This window comes from Danio rerio, chromosome 18 (genome assembly GCF_052040795.2).
Source record: "Danio rerio strain M-AB ecotype USA chromosome 18, GRCz13ab, whole genome shotgun sequence".
Classification (NCBI taxonomy): Eukaryota; Metazoa; Chordata; class Actinopteri; order Cypriniformes; family Danionidae; genus Danio; species Danio rerio.
The window spans coordinates 38,503,905-38,519,549 of NC_141038.1; the positions used below are offsets into that span (position 1 = coordinate 38,503,905).

Sequence of the window (15,645 nt, forward strand, 5' to 3'; positions counted from 1 at the left end):
CTAAACAAGGTAGTTTTTAATTAGCAAAAAGAATTCATAGTTCAAATGTAAATATTAGCTAATATTATTAACACCGTATTCTAACAACACACAATTCCATCGACAAGAATTTGGCATTCCGCACCTGACGCAACACCGCAGAAACATTTAAATACAGGCATTTAGAAGCACATAATAGTGCACTGTACTCCAATGAAATGTTCAGGCTGATAATCTAATTTACATATTAAACCTCTTTAATATCTCTTATTAAACATCATTAAAAGTAACTGCTGAGTGACTGATATTTGTTTATTTTATTTTCAAAATCTAGAGTAAACTTCATGCTGATGCTTACAGTATGGCAATAAATGTCATGTAAAGTGGTATTCAAACTTACATTGGTAACATTTAACCATGAATAAAGCACATATTCAGTATCTGCGGTTGTCAGTTCCATACAAGTATGTGCTGTTGTACAGCCGCAAAAAAATAGAAATAGTTTTTAAAACAGAAAATTCAGGTGATGGTTTGAACAAAAATTTTTTTAACAAGGAAAATTTTCCTTTTGTTGCATGTAGTTAGGACACTGTGCAGGCTTAATAGTCGGGCAATGTTGGGGGAAACATATTACAAGTAAGGTGAATTGCATAATATTACTTTTCTTAGTAACGAGTAAAGTAACGCATTAAATAAAAAAAATATATATTCATCACCAATTATCATAGTAGAACAGCTTCTCAAGCAGTTTGTGATGCATTTTGGAAACGGGAGATGAACCCCTGGTCTAATGCGCCACCTGACTAGAGAAACCTGTTCTCAAAGACTTATTAATTGGGTAGCAAGCATATTCTGAATGACTTCGGCAGAATTCAAATGAGTAATTTTAATCTAGATTAAAAACAATCTACGACCACCTATATAAATATATAGTAATATTATGGAAAGTAATATTATGGAACTCGCCTTGTATATATACATATATATATAAATACACAAGGCGCGTTCCATAATATTACTTTTCTTAGTAACAAGTAACGCATTAAATAAAATAAAAAAATTGAAATAATATGTGAGTTACTTTTTTTAACAATGCAAGTTAGTTTTGTTTAATTAGCTTTTAAAAAATAAATTACTAAATTAAAAATTAAAGTAGTCACAATGAATCACGCAGTCAAAGAGAGAATGTTTTCATTATTTTGACTGCATTGAAGAAAAGGAAAAAGGGAATCAAAAATACCTGCTCCAACACTGGTCAGCCACGCTCCATTCTGTTGGTACTGTCAATCTGGCAACCTGAGTTTGTGTGAAGTCATGGTCAGAGGAGTCGGGTGAAAAAGTGTTTTGAATTAGGAGTGCAATACTTAGTTCATTCACTGGGGCTCAATCTTACTGCAGCTTTAAACCCATTGGAAATAAAGTCTGGTTTGTCCATATTTAACCCAGCATTGGGATTAGACATCTCAGCATCTTTTAAAGTTTTTATGGTACTGTGGCAATTGATAAAATGATACGATATATGAACTAAATATTACCAGCAGATAGAAAAAGTGTGTCGTGAGCTCAATATCTCCTAATAATAATGCTCTGAAGCAAAACTACTTTTTTTGGTTGACAATTTGTTGACAGTTTAGCAATAGCTTTTAAAGCACTGACACACCACATCAGATACTGTCAAAACAACACTTGACGTTTGGATTTCATGACAAAACTGACACAATTAAAAGACTGAAGTAGACATAAGGATCCATATTATATCGTTAACTTGATCAGTGAAGGCAGGACAGAAAGAAATCAAAAGAAATCAAAATGCAGATAATAGGTCATATTTAAATAAAAATGTAGATGTAAAGAAAACGTGCTGCAAAAAAAGCTAAAATATTTGTTGGTTCAAGATTTCAGTTTACAGGTGGAGGTGGCATGAAATTAGATGATGGCGGCTGACCCATATTTCTATATGCAGAAAAACAATATTTTATTTAAATGTGCCATGGAATATATTTGAACAAAATGTAAAATTGTTGTCTAAGATTTAATAGAAAGTACGTGACCTTATTTAGAAGGATTATGAATATTAATTAGCATGGATTAATATCAACCTCCACATAAACAGGTGAGTTTTTGTAGTTGACATCCTTTCACTTGAGAAACATCACAGAGCTGAGTGATTTGACAAGATGCAAACATTATAATAAGCTGTTTACATGTGGAATTTGCAGTGTACAAACAAGCACAAAACACAAGCCAAACTAATAAAAGACACATTTGAACAGACCTTACACCTTTTAAACAGATGAGACAGTTTAAGGTCATGCATGGCTTCCTTCTTTCCCAGAACTACCTATGCCTAATTTACGCTACATGACTTTAAACATTGCCAAATCACTGTGCGGTTCAGACAACATGACTTGATTGAGTGTCATGTGACGAAGTCGTTGTGGTGTTCACACTATGCAACAAAATGTAAATAATCCAAAATAGGGGGTCACACACTACATGATCAGACAACATCTCTGTCACCCAACAACACTGTCCAGCAATATGCGCAAAGCGAAACCATCAGAAACACTAGAACCCTATTTGATGCTTGTGTGATGGTGACCTGCATTAATGAAAAAAGCCAGACAGCATTTAGCTGATTATAACTCTAAAAAAGGAGTGTTTAAAAGCAGTGAAAGCAGTCAAAATTACCCATGTCCTGATTAACTCCATATTCCACAGTGCAGGAAGCTCTTCAACACAGACGTGATAAAAAACATAAAACATAAATAATAAAAAACAAAACAAACAAACCACATAAGTTTGGCGTAAGGCTCTGGGTCAGCCGCCGTGAACCATCTGCATAGTTCAGCTGATAGATGTGGCTTTTGTATGTTCTCATGCAGGGACCATTCCAGCCAATTACAGTAATTTCTGTTGAGCATGTGTAAACAATGGCCAGAAAACCAGGCCAGATTTATTAATCATTCTTACTGTTTAATGAAAGCAAACTGTCGTTATTATTAAAGACGCAAACCCCTTACTGCAGGATCTTTTGCAAACCTCCTACCTCCTGCAGCACGAGGACTTTATGATTGTTATGAGCGTCAGAAGTGGTTAATCTATTTGACAAAATATTTGACTGCGAGTCACCGCATCCCAAACCAATAAAACAATATAACTATAGAAATCTCCGCTGTGCTGAGAGAGAGCGCTTTTTACTGAACAGCGCATCATCGAGGAAGTAAGCGGGAGGGGGACAAGCGTGCAACTGCCTTGAACCGGGCCAAAGCACGCTTGTACCCCCTACCATCTCCCCTGACGGCTTGCACTCACATTACATTCGGGCCTGGGGACACTTACGTCATCGATGATGCGCCTTTCAGAAATCGCTTTTGCTCAGCACAGTAGACATTTCTTTAGTTATATTGCTGTAGTCGTTTGATATGCAGTGACACGCAGTCAAATAGTTTGCCGAACAGATCAGCCTCTTTTGACGCTCATAAACAACCATAAAGTCCTTGTGCTGCAGGAATTAAAAGGTTTGCTGAAGGCACAGCTGTGGTGCAGTGAGGGGTTTGTGTCTCAATAAATAAATAAACTACAACAATTTGCGTTCATTGAACAGTAAGAATGATTAATAAATCCATATCAAACGGTCCATTAAAAGTCACGTCTCGCTTTCAGTTTAGGTCTTAAGCAAGTTTTGTGGTCAGCTGTCAATTCTAAATGACTCAGTCAATGCCTTCTGGCTTGGGATGACAGGAAGAGCTACCACTGCGAAAATGTAAAGCGCTGAAGATGAGAATGAAAATAACACTGACAGATTTTGTTTTAAAAACCATGGCATCTAAAGTTACAAATAATGACACATCTTATAAGTGATCATGTGCTGAATGTTAATCCACCAACAACACTTTTCGAAGAGTGGATAAAAGACTTCCATTGGCTTCAAGTCCGCTATGAAATCTGTGGGATGGAATTTTCAGGTAGCTGTTTGCCAGATCTAGCACGAGAGCTTCTGTTTAATCCTTCATATAATTGCCAGATGCTGACCGACGTGCAAGTGCCAGCTATATGTAAAATTTAACACCACGTACACCATCGCAAACAGGCTTGCACGGAGTAAACTAATATTGCTACTCATGAAAAGACCAGTATTGCTATTGACATGGCGTATGCATATAATAAGGTACAGTATATGTCAAAAGCATCAGTGCAATATCAGACAGCACCCGTGAGAACAGCACAGTTACATTGTTAAGAGATTCATTCATGTCAAGCAGTGCGTGCAGGGCCTGTGAGCGATCCGTGTATCTTTTGGTCACTCATTTACGTTAGAAATTTTTTTTGTGATAACGGGATTTCCTTGAGACATATTTTCCTCATGCATGCATATCTATTTTTTGCTTGTTAGTTTGATTAGTGTTGATTTCAAATGCAATAAATATTTTTTGTATAAAACTTGTGGTAACAGTGTTTATAATTGGTGGGTGCGACTAAATTTTGGCTGATGCGCCTACATTTTTAAAGTGAGGAGCACTGGTGCTACCAAGCAAAAAGGTTAATTTCGAGCCCTCATAAACAACATCCAAAATGTTTTGGGATGAGATTGCATACTTACAAGGCCACAAAAAGGACAAAAGGAACCCCCTCCCTCTCCAAAACTTTTACTAAAATATTGAAATAAGTTCCATGCTGTCATAAATAATATGCTATCCTAAAATAAGTTCCATGCTCTCATTATAAATTTGCATTCTCTCGCACATACATTTTTCTTTCATCTCATGTTATTTTCCTTTTCAGTTTAAATGTTAATGCATTGTAAATGCTACTTCTGACGCATCTCAGACAGCTTCACATTTATCTGTCAATCGTTCAATCACATGTTAAAACAGAAGGTTTTAAAGTTTGCCGGTTACGTGCTACGCAAAACAAAATGACCTTCACGTATCTTCTCCCAGGTTCTCCAGGATGATCATGCAAAAGACATTCAAGAAACTGATTTAATAAGCAATGGTACTCATTACATGACTTATTTTTAGAAAGCAATCGTGATTACAATCAAGTGACAGTGGCGCTGGCCTTTGGCAAAACACTGCTAATGTAATAAATGTGCTTTTCTGGTTTGTTTGTGTTTGAAGACACTGTAAAAAAACCCCACCCACCCCCTTCACCCACCTCTACCCTCACTACAGCCAGCCATTTTCCACTTCGCCCCTCCCTCTGCTTCTTTTCATCCGTCTGTCTCTCTGTCTGTCTGTCTGTCTCTCTCTTTCCAAGAAGCTCCTAAAGCACTTTCATAATAGACATAAACCTGTCCAACAGCTTCACACCCAAAGCTTAAAAGAAGCCAGCAAGAGAGACGTCTAGATCTCTTACATTCTTCCTGAGAAGTGTTTTCAAACTTTTTTTTTTTCATTATTTAAGAAGTGGTGGAAGAAGCTGAAGTTATTATTTAAATAATTCTAAAATGCTGTCTTTTGAGACTTTCTCAGCATGCTCAACAGGAAATAAAGTCAATTGCACACACAGATGTAAATAAAGCAAAATAATGTATGTCTTGATCACTGAAGTAAGGCATGACATAGATTAAGAAAGACATGAAGAAACAAAACAAAAGAGAAGCAGCACCATATTTGGATTTATGGTTACTTGGTTACAAAGGAACCGCCCACAGCTGATTTTTCCATGACAGTGTGAGTGTGAGCGATGGCTCAATGTTGTGGCTGCGTGAACAGGCCTGTGTATGTCAGAGGCTGATGAAACACAGTTCATTTGGTTTGTTTATTTAAAAAAAAAAGTGTTATGAAACGCAAAGAAAATAGCTTCATAAGTAATATCAAATAAAATGTCAATCATGGTTGTATATAGAAGTATAAACTAGATAAAAACAACTAGTGACTACTGGCTTAAAGTGACTTGAGGAAATCCCAAATTATTATTTTTACTAGGTTTTTTAGTTTTTTGTGTTTTTTTTTTTTACTTTTTTCTAAAGATAATGAGTTTTAGTGTTATTTGAGTGCTTAAACTTATTTTATAAGGTTTCAAATGCAGCATTTCATATGCATGCATGTTTGTGTTTTTTATTCTTATCTGATCTTATATACTCAGCTTGGATGAGTTAAACAGCAAGCGCATAAGAAAAATCATTTGTGAAAAATATATATATATAGAAAAAAGATTAATCTTTTTGAGAATATTACAGTGTGACTGACAAAAACGTCAATAAAATATTAATCTCATATGTAAAATAAGAATAGCATTTCAAATGTTTCTTTTATGCAAGAAAATTAAATGCAATAAAGAATAAATACTTAAAACCTAATCAGTTTTAGTGAATTATTATTATTTTTTAAATCTAATAAATGTGGTCCCTTTAAGCTTAACACTTTTAATGCTGAAAAACTTCATAGATAATAAGAAAATAAAAGTATCGTGTTAATTTTTTTATTTTTTACTTTGATTAAAAATAAAAACATTCACAAAAGCAACATGATAACATGTTTTTTTAAACAATCATATGACAACCCTAACATGTAAACATTGAAATTTCAATTGTCATCACAGGACATAGGCCTTTATTTGAATACATACTATCAATAGTCGACTACATTTTTGAAGAGTCAAATGCATCCCTGGTGACAATTGGAAGTTTAGGGAAAGATTATGATTAGTCAACTTCCTGACAGTCATTTTCTCTGGATTGATTCATCCTGATTCATGGATCGTTCAGACAAACATACACAACTTGGATAATTGAGCTGGGAAACTGGAGATTAGCACAGATGTGCTGAGGAAATGCCCGCAAAAGATGTCTGAATCCTATGTTATCAGATCTGTTTATGCTGACTTTAGTCATGGTCTTACTCAGCAGAGATATAAACAGCTTTTTAAATTAAATGATTCAGAACTCAACAGACACATGCCAAGAGAAAATTCATTTGAAGTCCTCTGAACAACTCTATTTATCCACATGGACTCAAAGCGCATTCATAATAGTATGTTTAATGAGAATGTCTGTTCCTGGAAAATCAAATCCATGACCTTGACATTGCCAGCGTCATGCATTACCACTTGTGCTTCGGTAACACACGAGCTCTTTATGTCCAGCCTACTCAGTGCACTGATCGCCGGGTCAGTTTCTGTTCACATGAAGGTAAACAAAAGACTCATCAGAGATATGAAGTTTCATGTTGCAACAAAAGCCAGTAAATGCCACCTAGTTTCAGATGGATTAACCATCCAGACACAAAACTGGCTGAACATGTCGTCTATTTATGAGATTCAGACACAAAGACACTGATTTTGGGGGGATTTTTCCAGCTGGGATCTGCAGTATCGGGATTTCGACTCCTCCATTAGTCATCTTTGACTGACTAGGACAGTGAGTGTTTTTATGAAATCAAACAGCAACCTTTGGAAGTAATGTCAAAGTTCTAGTTTCCAGACACTGAAAAAGTTCCTATTTTTCATCTTTAGAAATTCACTCATACTTTAAAAACATCCCCACGTACATGTCATTAGGTTTAACTTACTCATCTCACCTTAACGCCTAAAAGACAAATATCTAGCGTAGTTGATAAATTTCCAAAGGAAGAAAAAAATCTTTCCAGCGAGTTTCAAAAGCACACAGATACAAGTGAAACTGAACAAACTTTGCCAGACTGGAAGCTTTTTGTCAGAAACAATGACATTTCGGTAACCCTTCTGATGACTTCGAAAAGGCCTATGGGTTGAGAATCCATATACATTGAACGACAACATGTGCTCTGATTTTAATGTGAATGTCAATGTGCCTTACATTTACCACTTTCACAATACTAAAGTTGGAGATTCACAGATAAGGAGATAAAAATAGCAGTAATATCTAATAAATAGTTTCAGTTACTGAGTGCTCAAGCATCCTCATCATGTTCATGCAATTTGAAGATGAAGAATCGCTATACATTAACAGGATCTTAAGCATAACAAAGCTGTATAATTAAATACAAAGAAGTTCCTTACTGGTACTCATAAACTCCTAATCAGTTTGAAGCAATATCAGTAGATAACAAGAAGCACAAGACCTCATGTCTGCTACTTGATAATAAAGCTGGTAATAAAACAGTGGTGCACAAACAAATGCCTCTCCTTTAAACTGAGACACAACCTTTTGTTATAACCTAATGTAATAGTTTGGTGATTTTTTGTGCAATGAAACTAAAATGTAAGGAACTTAAAACGTCTACTACATGCAGTCAGTTCAACTTAATATTGCTTTTTTGAAATACTTGTGTAAATTATGTGGGACTTTATTGTATATTTAGAAATTTTCAAAAATACTCATTACATCTTTGAACAGTTGTCACAGCACAGAGGCAAAGTATAATGATCTAGAGCAAACTAAAACTTAATTAATGTCATTTTTATTAAGAAAATCTGTATGAAATTGCTATGTAGTAACTATACAGAATTGAACAATGGATCTGCATACCCTAATAAAAGTCTTTCAATAAATCAGTATATTTTAATCTAACATTAAAACCAAGCTATTTTCACTGCTAGTTAATACAAAGATACGTTGAGTTCTTTAAAGCAGAACTAAAGATTATTAAACCAATAATTGTAAAAATGGAACCTTTTATTTGATATTATAATAAAGTTCACTATTTATTTGTTTGCTACACACTCTGAGAGGCCTTTACCATTCTATTGTCTGATAGAGTGTTTGCAACTTGAGATTACAAATAAACTTAATACAGTTCATTTTTACAAGCTTAAAGGTATAGCTTGGCCAAAAATGAAAAAAAAAAATCTCATCATTTAATCTTCATCATGACTTTCTTTCCTGAAACTAAAATATTTTGAAGAATGATGGGACCCATCAACTTTCACAGTGAAGAAAAATAAAACGAAAGCCACTTAAACAGCATTTTTCAAAATATCTTCTTTTGCTCAACAGAAGTAGGAAACTCAAATAAGTTTTAAACAAAAGAAGTGCGAGATGACAGAATTTTCACTATCCGTTTAACTATCTGGAATGGTTAAACATTTATGCAACAGGTAAATTTTAGCTAATTATCAGTAGGCTATCTTGAAAACTTAATGAAGTCTAAAACAAAGCAAGTAAGAAAACAGGACCTACCCCTGTTAGTTCATCGGGACTTGCGAACATACTGGGGGACAGACTGGTGGGTTCGATATCACTGCCTGTAAAATCATCTTCAGACTCCTCAAAGGACGAGGCAGATGATAATCCAGCAGAGGAAGAGCTGGACAGTTTCCTGTGGAACAGAGAGGGCGCAGGGGAGCCTCCACAGCCGCTGTCCGAGCAGGGCGAGTCCTCATCTGGATGCAGATCCAGCGAAAAGCCGCCAGTGCTCAGAGTCAAATCACTAATGCGAGGACAGTCCTGACCGCCACATAGATCATCGTGGGTCACTATTAGTTTGGGAATAATCCTAGGGCACGGGCTTGTGGCTTGTTGCTCCACTTCTCCACTCTGCCGACCCGACACGGGAGATTTTAACGTACTTTTGGTCATTTTATGAACGGCTAAGGGAGAAGAGCAGCTAAAGTCTACAAGAAAGTCTGGCGCGTTCAGACTCCGGGTCACATTTTCCTCCGAAACTCTGCCTGGAGTCACGGTACCTCCTTCTGACACTCTTTCCATGTCCCACGGCAAGACGCAACACTCATGGTTCTCCTCCTCCCGCACTCCTTTCTGTCCGCCTTGGGAATCCGAGACAGATCTCTCTAAATCCGTCGATCGACTCAGAAGAATGAAGTTTTCGGGCGCATGTTGATTACCGGAAGAACTCGAGTTTAAAATCAGTTTTTTCGACTCGTGGGCTCGACCATCCACAGAAGTCTTCTCCTCTTTATAATCGTCCCGCCAGCACTTCTGAACACTTGTCAAGTCCTTGGTTTTCATCGGATTGTCGTCTAACCGGTCACCGGTATGTGACGAACAAAAAGCTTTTTGCACGCGAGCTCGTCTGGAAGTCTCGAGTGCTGCTGCTGTGCTGTTGTTACAGCAGGGTGAAGGAGTGTTGCTGCTGGATGATGATTGGCCCATCGTGGATACCGTACAGCTCACTCACAGCCTTTTAAATGACACGCCCACTGCCCAGCGCTGCTTTAACCCTGTAAAAGATTGCCAAATTGAATAAATAGTCAGAAAAAAGCTTAGATTTTTAAATAATTATTGATCATTTGTATAAACTATTAAAGAAAAACATTTGCTTAAGTATTTTTAATCATTTTGTACAATATTTTATAGGCTGCAGGGCCAAAAATTTAAGTTCTGTTCACCCAAAAAATTACCCCCCCCCCACATAAAAAAAATCAAACAAAGAAAAAAAAAACAATTACTACAACACAATGTCACATTAAAGTCCGTGTGAAAGCAAAATGTGCAATGTTTGTTTTGAAAGCACACAATGCTATAATTACAGGCAAAATAAATCCACTGAAAAAAAAAAAACTTTTGTTTTGGTTTTCTAACAAAATCTGACCATCTGCTTTTGTTGATGGCTTGGACAAAAACACACTAAGCCCCGCCCCTCCAAACGCTTGTTTGATATGAGTGAAATAAGAGGAGGAGCACAAAAATAAAACCCCACCCCTACTCGATATTCATTTTCAGTTAAAAATATCATCATACTGAAATTAATGACTGCAACAATTAATCATGCAGGATATTAAGAACTGTGTTTCTCACAAAGTTTCTTTCTCTCTCTCCTCAGCTTAATTCATTGTAACTTTTTGCAGTCTATTCAACATTTAATGAACATTTTAATAATTAATTAATTTATTAGTTCTGACTGATAAGTACAGACCAAACAATTTCAGCAGTAATAATCAGCAAAAAGTTTGGCTCAGTGGCATTGTTTATGTTCTCTGCCTCCAATATGGCCGATTGATGATGCATCATGAAAATGCGAGACACAAGTTTATGCAGAAATTAAACAATTAAGATTGCAACAAAGACTACAACATGTGATGGAGTACCAAAAAAGCAGTCTTTTTTTGTCGTCGTAACAGGAAAACAGTGAATTAATTTTTTTATGAAGTCCTGGATCATGTAAACAAGAATTTGTTCACTTCATTCTTTCTTTTTTATCTACGCACTAACATCTCAATTTGACATTGGCTGTCCAGAAAGACTGAACCAAAAAAAAAAAAAAAAAAACTTTGTCCCGATGGATACATGGATAAGCGTGAGTATCTGTTTTTATTATTTTCACCATTGCTTTGTTTGTTATTCAGACAACATTGTTTGAAAAAAAAAATGCACACCCAAAGCTGTGATGTGGTCAGAGTTTTACTTTGTCTGTGTGGTTTCCTGCACACCTCAAACTCAATTCCTGGAGGGCCGCAGCTCTGCACAATTTTGCTCCAACCCTAATCAAACAGCTGATCCAACTAATCAAGGTGTTCAAGACTACTAGAGACTATTAAGAAGCTGTGAGTTGGAGCTGGATGGAGCTAAACTATGCAGAGCTGCGGCCCTCCAGGAATTGAATTTGAGACCACTGCCTTAGAATGTTCATCAGCCAATCAGAATCAAGCATTCAAAAGCCTTGTTTTATATGTAGACTTTAACTATAGTTTTAAATAAAATAAAATCCACAGAAGATGTCTTTCTTGGTTATGTTTTAAATTAACTCATAGTACAGGGTTGGTGAATACTTAATTTTAGGATCACATGATATTTGCAATATTTAATTTTTCATTCATTCATTCATTCATTCATTCATTCATTTCTAACTGCTTTTCCGAGGCCGGGTCGTGGGGGCAGCGGTCTTAGGAGAGAACCCCAGACGTCCCGCTCCCAAGACACTTCCTTCAGCTCCTCCAGGGGGTTCCCGAGGCGTTGCCTGGCCAGCCAAGAAACATAGCCCATTAAGGGTCTTCCCTAAGGCCTCTTCCCGGTGGGACATGCCTAAAACAGCTCCCTAGGTAGACGTCCAGGAGGCATTCGAAACAGATGCCCGAGCCACCTTAGCCGACTTCTCTCGATGTGGAGGAGCAGCGGCTTTATTGAAATCTCTTTCTAGGTGACTGAGCTCCTCACCGTTTAAGGGTGCGCCCGGCCACCCTGCAAAGGAAACTCATTTCAGCCACTTGTATCCAAGATCTTGTCCTTTCGGTCATGACTCAAAGCAGCTCATGACCATAGGTGAGAGTAGGAACGTAGATTGACTGGTAAATCAAGAGCTTTGCCTTTCAGTTCAGCTCTTTCTTTACAATGGATCGGTACATCAACCGCAGCCGCTGCACCAATCCGCCTGTCAATCTCTTGTTCAGTCCTTCCCTTACTTGAGAACAAAACTAATTAATTAATTACAGAATAAATTTTTCAGTGATACATATTGTGATATGGGGTATATTTTCACCAGATGATTTGAATAGCTCTATTTTAAAATGATATATAATTTTAGATTGTTTTGGGATGATATTGTATGTGAGTGCATCTGCATAAAATATAACAAACCAATCACAAACACTGTGTAGAGCACAATACAGTAGAGATACAAATAAAATAAACAGAGTTTTATAGTTTTCTGTGAGTTTAGTAGGTACACAAATTGAGTAATCAAATGTAAAATAACCCAGTATAGTCTTCATTGTATGTACTGTATAAGAATTTCATCTTTTCAAACATAAATTCTTGTTGATGAAAGGCTATATTGTGCAGGCCCATTTGATTCTGATTTGCTGATGATTAAGGTTCTGATATTCTGATAAGGTGTGCAATTATTTTCAGGGTACCGAACAGCAAAAGAACTGCACCGTTAAAGTACCATACAGCTAAAGTAAATCCATATCACCACACCCATTGGTTTTTATTATTTCTTTAACAGTCAAAAGTCATCAAATCATTGTTGTTCTCATCAATAGCCTAGTGGTTATAAGTGCCCAGAGTCACCAAAACAGCCCGGTGGTGCTCACAGCAACCTGCGTTTGATTCCCAGCTTGAGGGCCTTTGCCAATTCTTTTGCTCTCTCTGCTCCACACATTCCTGTCTCAACTCTCCTCTTTCCTATCTAGTAAAAAAGTTAAACCTCCCAAAAAAAAATTAAAAATCAAATAAAACAAAATATGTGTCACAGTGGTACAGTGGTAAGTACGATCCTCAAAACAAAAAGCCCCAGCTGAGTCAGTTGGCATTTCTGTGTGGAGTTTGCATGTTCTCCCCATGTTTGCGTGGGTTTTCTCCGGGTGCTCCGGTTTACCCCACATTCCAAGGACACTTGGGGTGAATTGAGTGGGCTAAATTGTCCATAGTGTATGTGTGTGTGTGAATGTGATTTTCAGTGAAATGATCTTGCCAGTCTCTAAGCGAGCAGTCTCCGGCCATTTGTTTCGACAACACTTAATCTTTTAATCGCCCAACAATTGCACAACACTATTTGTTCCTATCTGTCAGCTTGTCCTGCTTGTTTGTACTTAAACACTGCTAAACTAACTTGGACTTGTCATGGCGTCTGTATATTGCAGGTCTCTGGTGATTTGAAACACTTCTATCCTCATTTGTAAACAAAACATAATGCTTTGGGGGAGATGTGTCAAAACCGTCCTACACACAAAAGTGTTTTGTGGAAAAAAACCCTATCATGTCTTGAAATACAACATCTGAACAATGTCTTTAGGTGTGGTAAGCATATAAGCGGAATACTAAAAATAATGCATGCGAGGTGTAACTCCACTTCACTTTGTTGCCGCATTACAACCTTGGGAGTCCAATCTGCATAATTTTGTAATCATTCAACATATGGTGAGATGTGTAAACAACTATATAATACTAAACAAAGGAGCAGTTTAAAACAAACAAACAAAAAACTGACAAAAGTCATAAAATACAGCAATGCCTTTAGGTGTGGTAAATTTAGTAAAAGTGGAATAATTGACTCCAGTTTTGAATAATTAGTAACCACCCAGGGTGTGCATTATTTAATAGTAATTTATTGTCGCAACTTGTTGTTTCTTGCTTAAAATTGAATAAATACTTGTCAGTACAGAACTGTGCATTTGGTCCTCAAAACTGTGAATTCTAACAATTTCTTTTGTTCAATTTTAGGGCAAAAAAATGTTTTATTTCATCTTCAATTCCGATTTGCTATATTTTTTGTTTTTATTATTATCCTTTTTTATTTTAATAATGTTTAAAAACATTGCTTGTAATTATTAACAAACTGTTTTGAGTTGACATAAAAAGATTTTCCACTATTTATGTTTTATACGCACTCACTGGCCAGTTCATTAGGTACACCTGTCCAACTGCACGTTAACATACATTTCTAATCAGCCAATCACAAGGCAACAACTCAAAACATTTAGGTATGTATACATGATCAAGACTATCTGCTGCAGTTCAAACCGAGCACCAGAATGGGGAAGGAAGGTGATTTAAGTGACTTTGAACGTGGAATGGTTGTTGGTGCCAGGCTGGTCTGAGTATTTCAGAAACCACTTGTTACAACTGAGTTATGCAGAAGAGCATCTCTGAAATCCCTTGATTTCTGCTGCAACATTCAGATAGTAGTGTCAGAATTTGGCATCAACACCATAAAAGCATGGATCCACTCTGCCTTGTAATAACAGGTCAGGCTGGTGGTGGTGGTGTAGGTGTAATGGTGTGTGACATTTCCTTTGGGCCCATTAGTACCAATTGAGCATCGTGTCAATGCCACAGCCTACCTGAGTATTGTTGCTGACCATGTCCATCCCTTACTGACTGCAATGTACCCATCTTCTGATAGCTACTTCCAGCAGGATAACATTTATTTATTCACTCCTTTAAAAAACATGTACACATAGCCGTACTTCAATTGCTTAATAACACAATCAATATTAATAAAATTATCAAAGTTTAACCCAACTACAAAGGAATATTGTACTTGTATAAATCACACCCCTTACACAAACATCAATAAATGTCACTCCATAGATCAGTATAAACACATGTTTTTATTAAACAAACAAGGTTATATAGTTTAATAAGTGACACATAATCGAGTCCAACAATTACCAAAAGTACCCGTCTTCAATAAAAGTGCCCTATAAATCATAAGGGAAATGTTTAACTAACAGTCATTTGATTCAATGAGATAATGAAGATAATGACTGAGTTAACTGTGACCATATACTTTGTGGTCGAGGTGAAGAGAACAGCTGTCACGCGTTTGTCTCCCTCCAGTGCATAAAGACGGAATCTCCACACATTTCAAACAAATACAATCATAGTGTATGGCCTATTATCATTTTCTTTTTCAGGTCATGGATCGGAAATGACAAAAAGGCAAGAAAAAAACTACATAATTTTCATTTCAGGGTAAACTAAACAGGATTGTTTATTCCGCACTCTTAAAAATAAAGGTATCAGAAAGAACCGTAGTCATAAGAACCTTTTGTTCCCACATAGCAAAATTTCTCTGGCCCAGCTGTGGCCCACACAATCAGGTTTTGCTTGGCCCACATGCCGCATCGAATTACGGTACATGACTGGACCAAATCTGGCTTCCAGACAAGGGCCAAACACGGACCACATCTGGGCCAAGTCTCAGCCAAGTTAATAACTCATAACTGGGCCTGAACTGGGCCAGATAGGTTGGTGTGTCACGATTGCAATGAAATTGATAAACCCATGGAGTGATGCGCTTTAGGCACACTATGGGCACGCTTTTTCTCAAAGTGACC

At 36.8% G+C, this 15,645-nt stretch overlaps 1 protein-coding gene across 1 annotated transcript in view; it reads right to left on the bottom strand.

Annotated features, from left to right (window-relative positions):
- The window catches only part of itpkcb (inositol-trisphosphate 3-kinase Cb), a 31,499-nt gene extending 21,463 nt beyond the window's left edge, over positions 1 to 10,036 (bottom strand). Inside the window, exon 1 of the mRNA NM_001305471.1 lies at positions 9,086 to 10,036. Coding sequence (NP_001292400.1) covers positions 9,086 to 10,018 — 933 coding nt within the window. The 5' untranslated portion in view covers positions 10,019 to 10,036. The remainder of the gene's footprint in view (positions 1 to 9,085) is intronic.
- Positions 10,037 to 15,645: the final 5,609 nt, after the last annotated feature.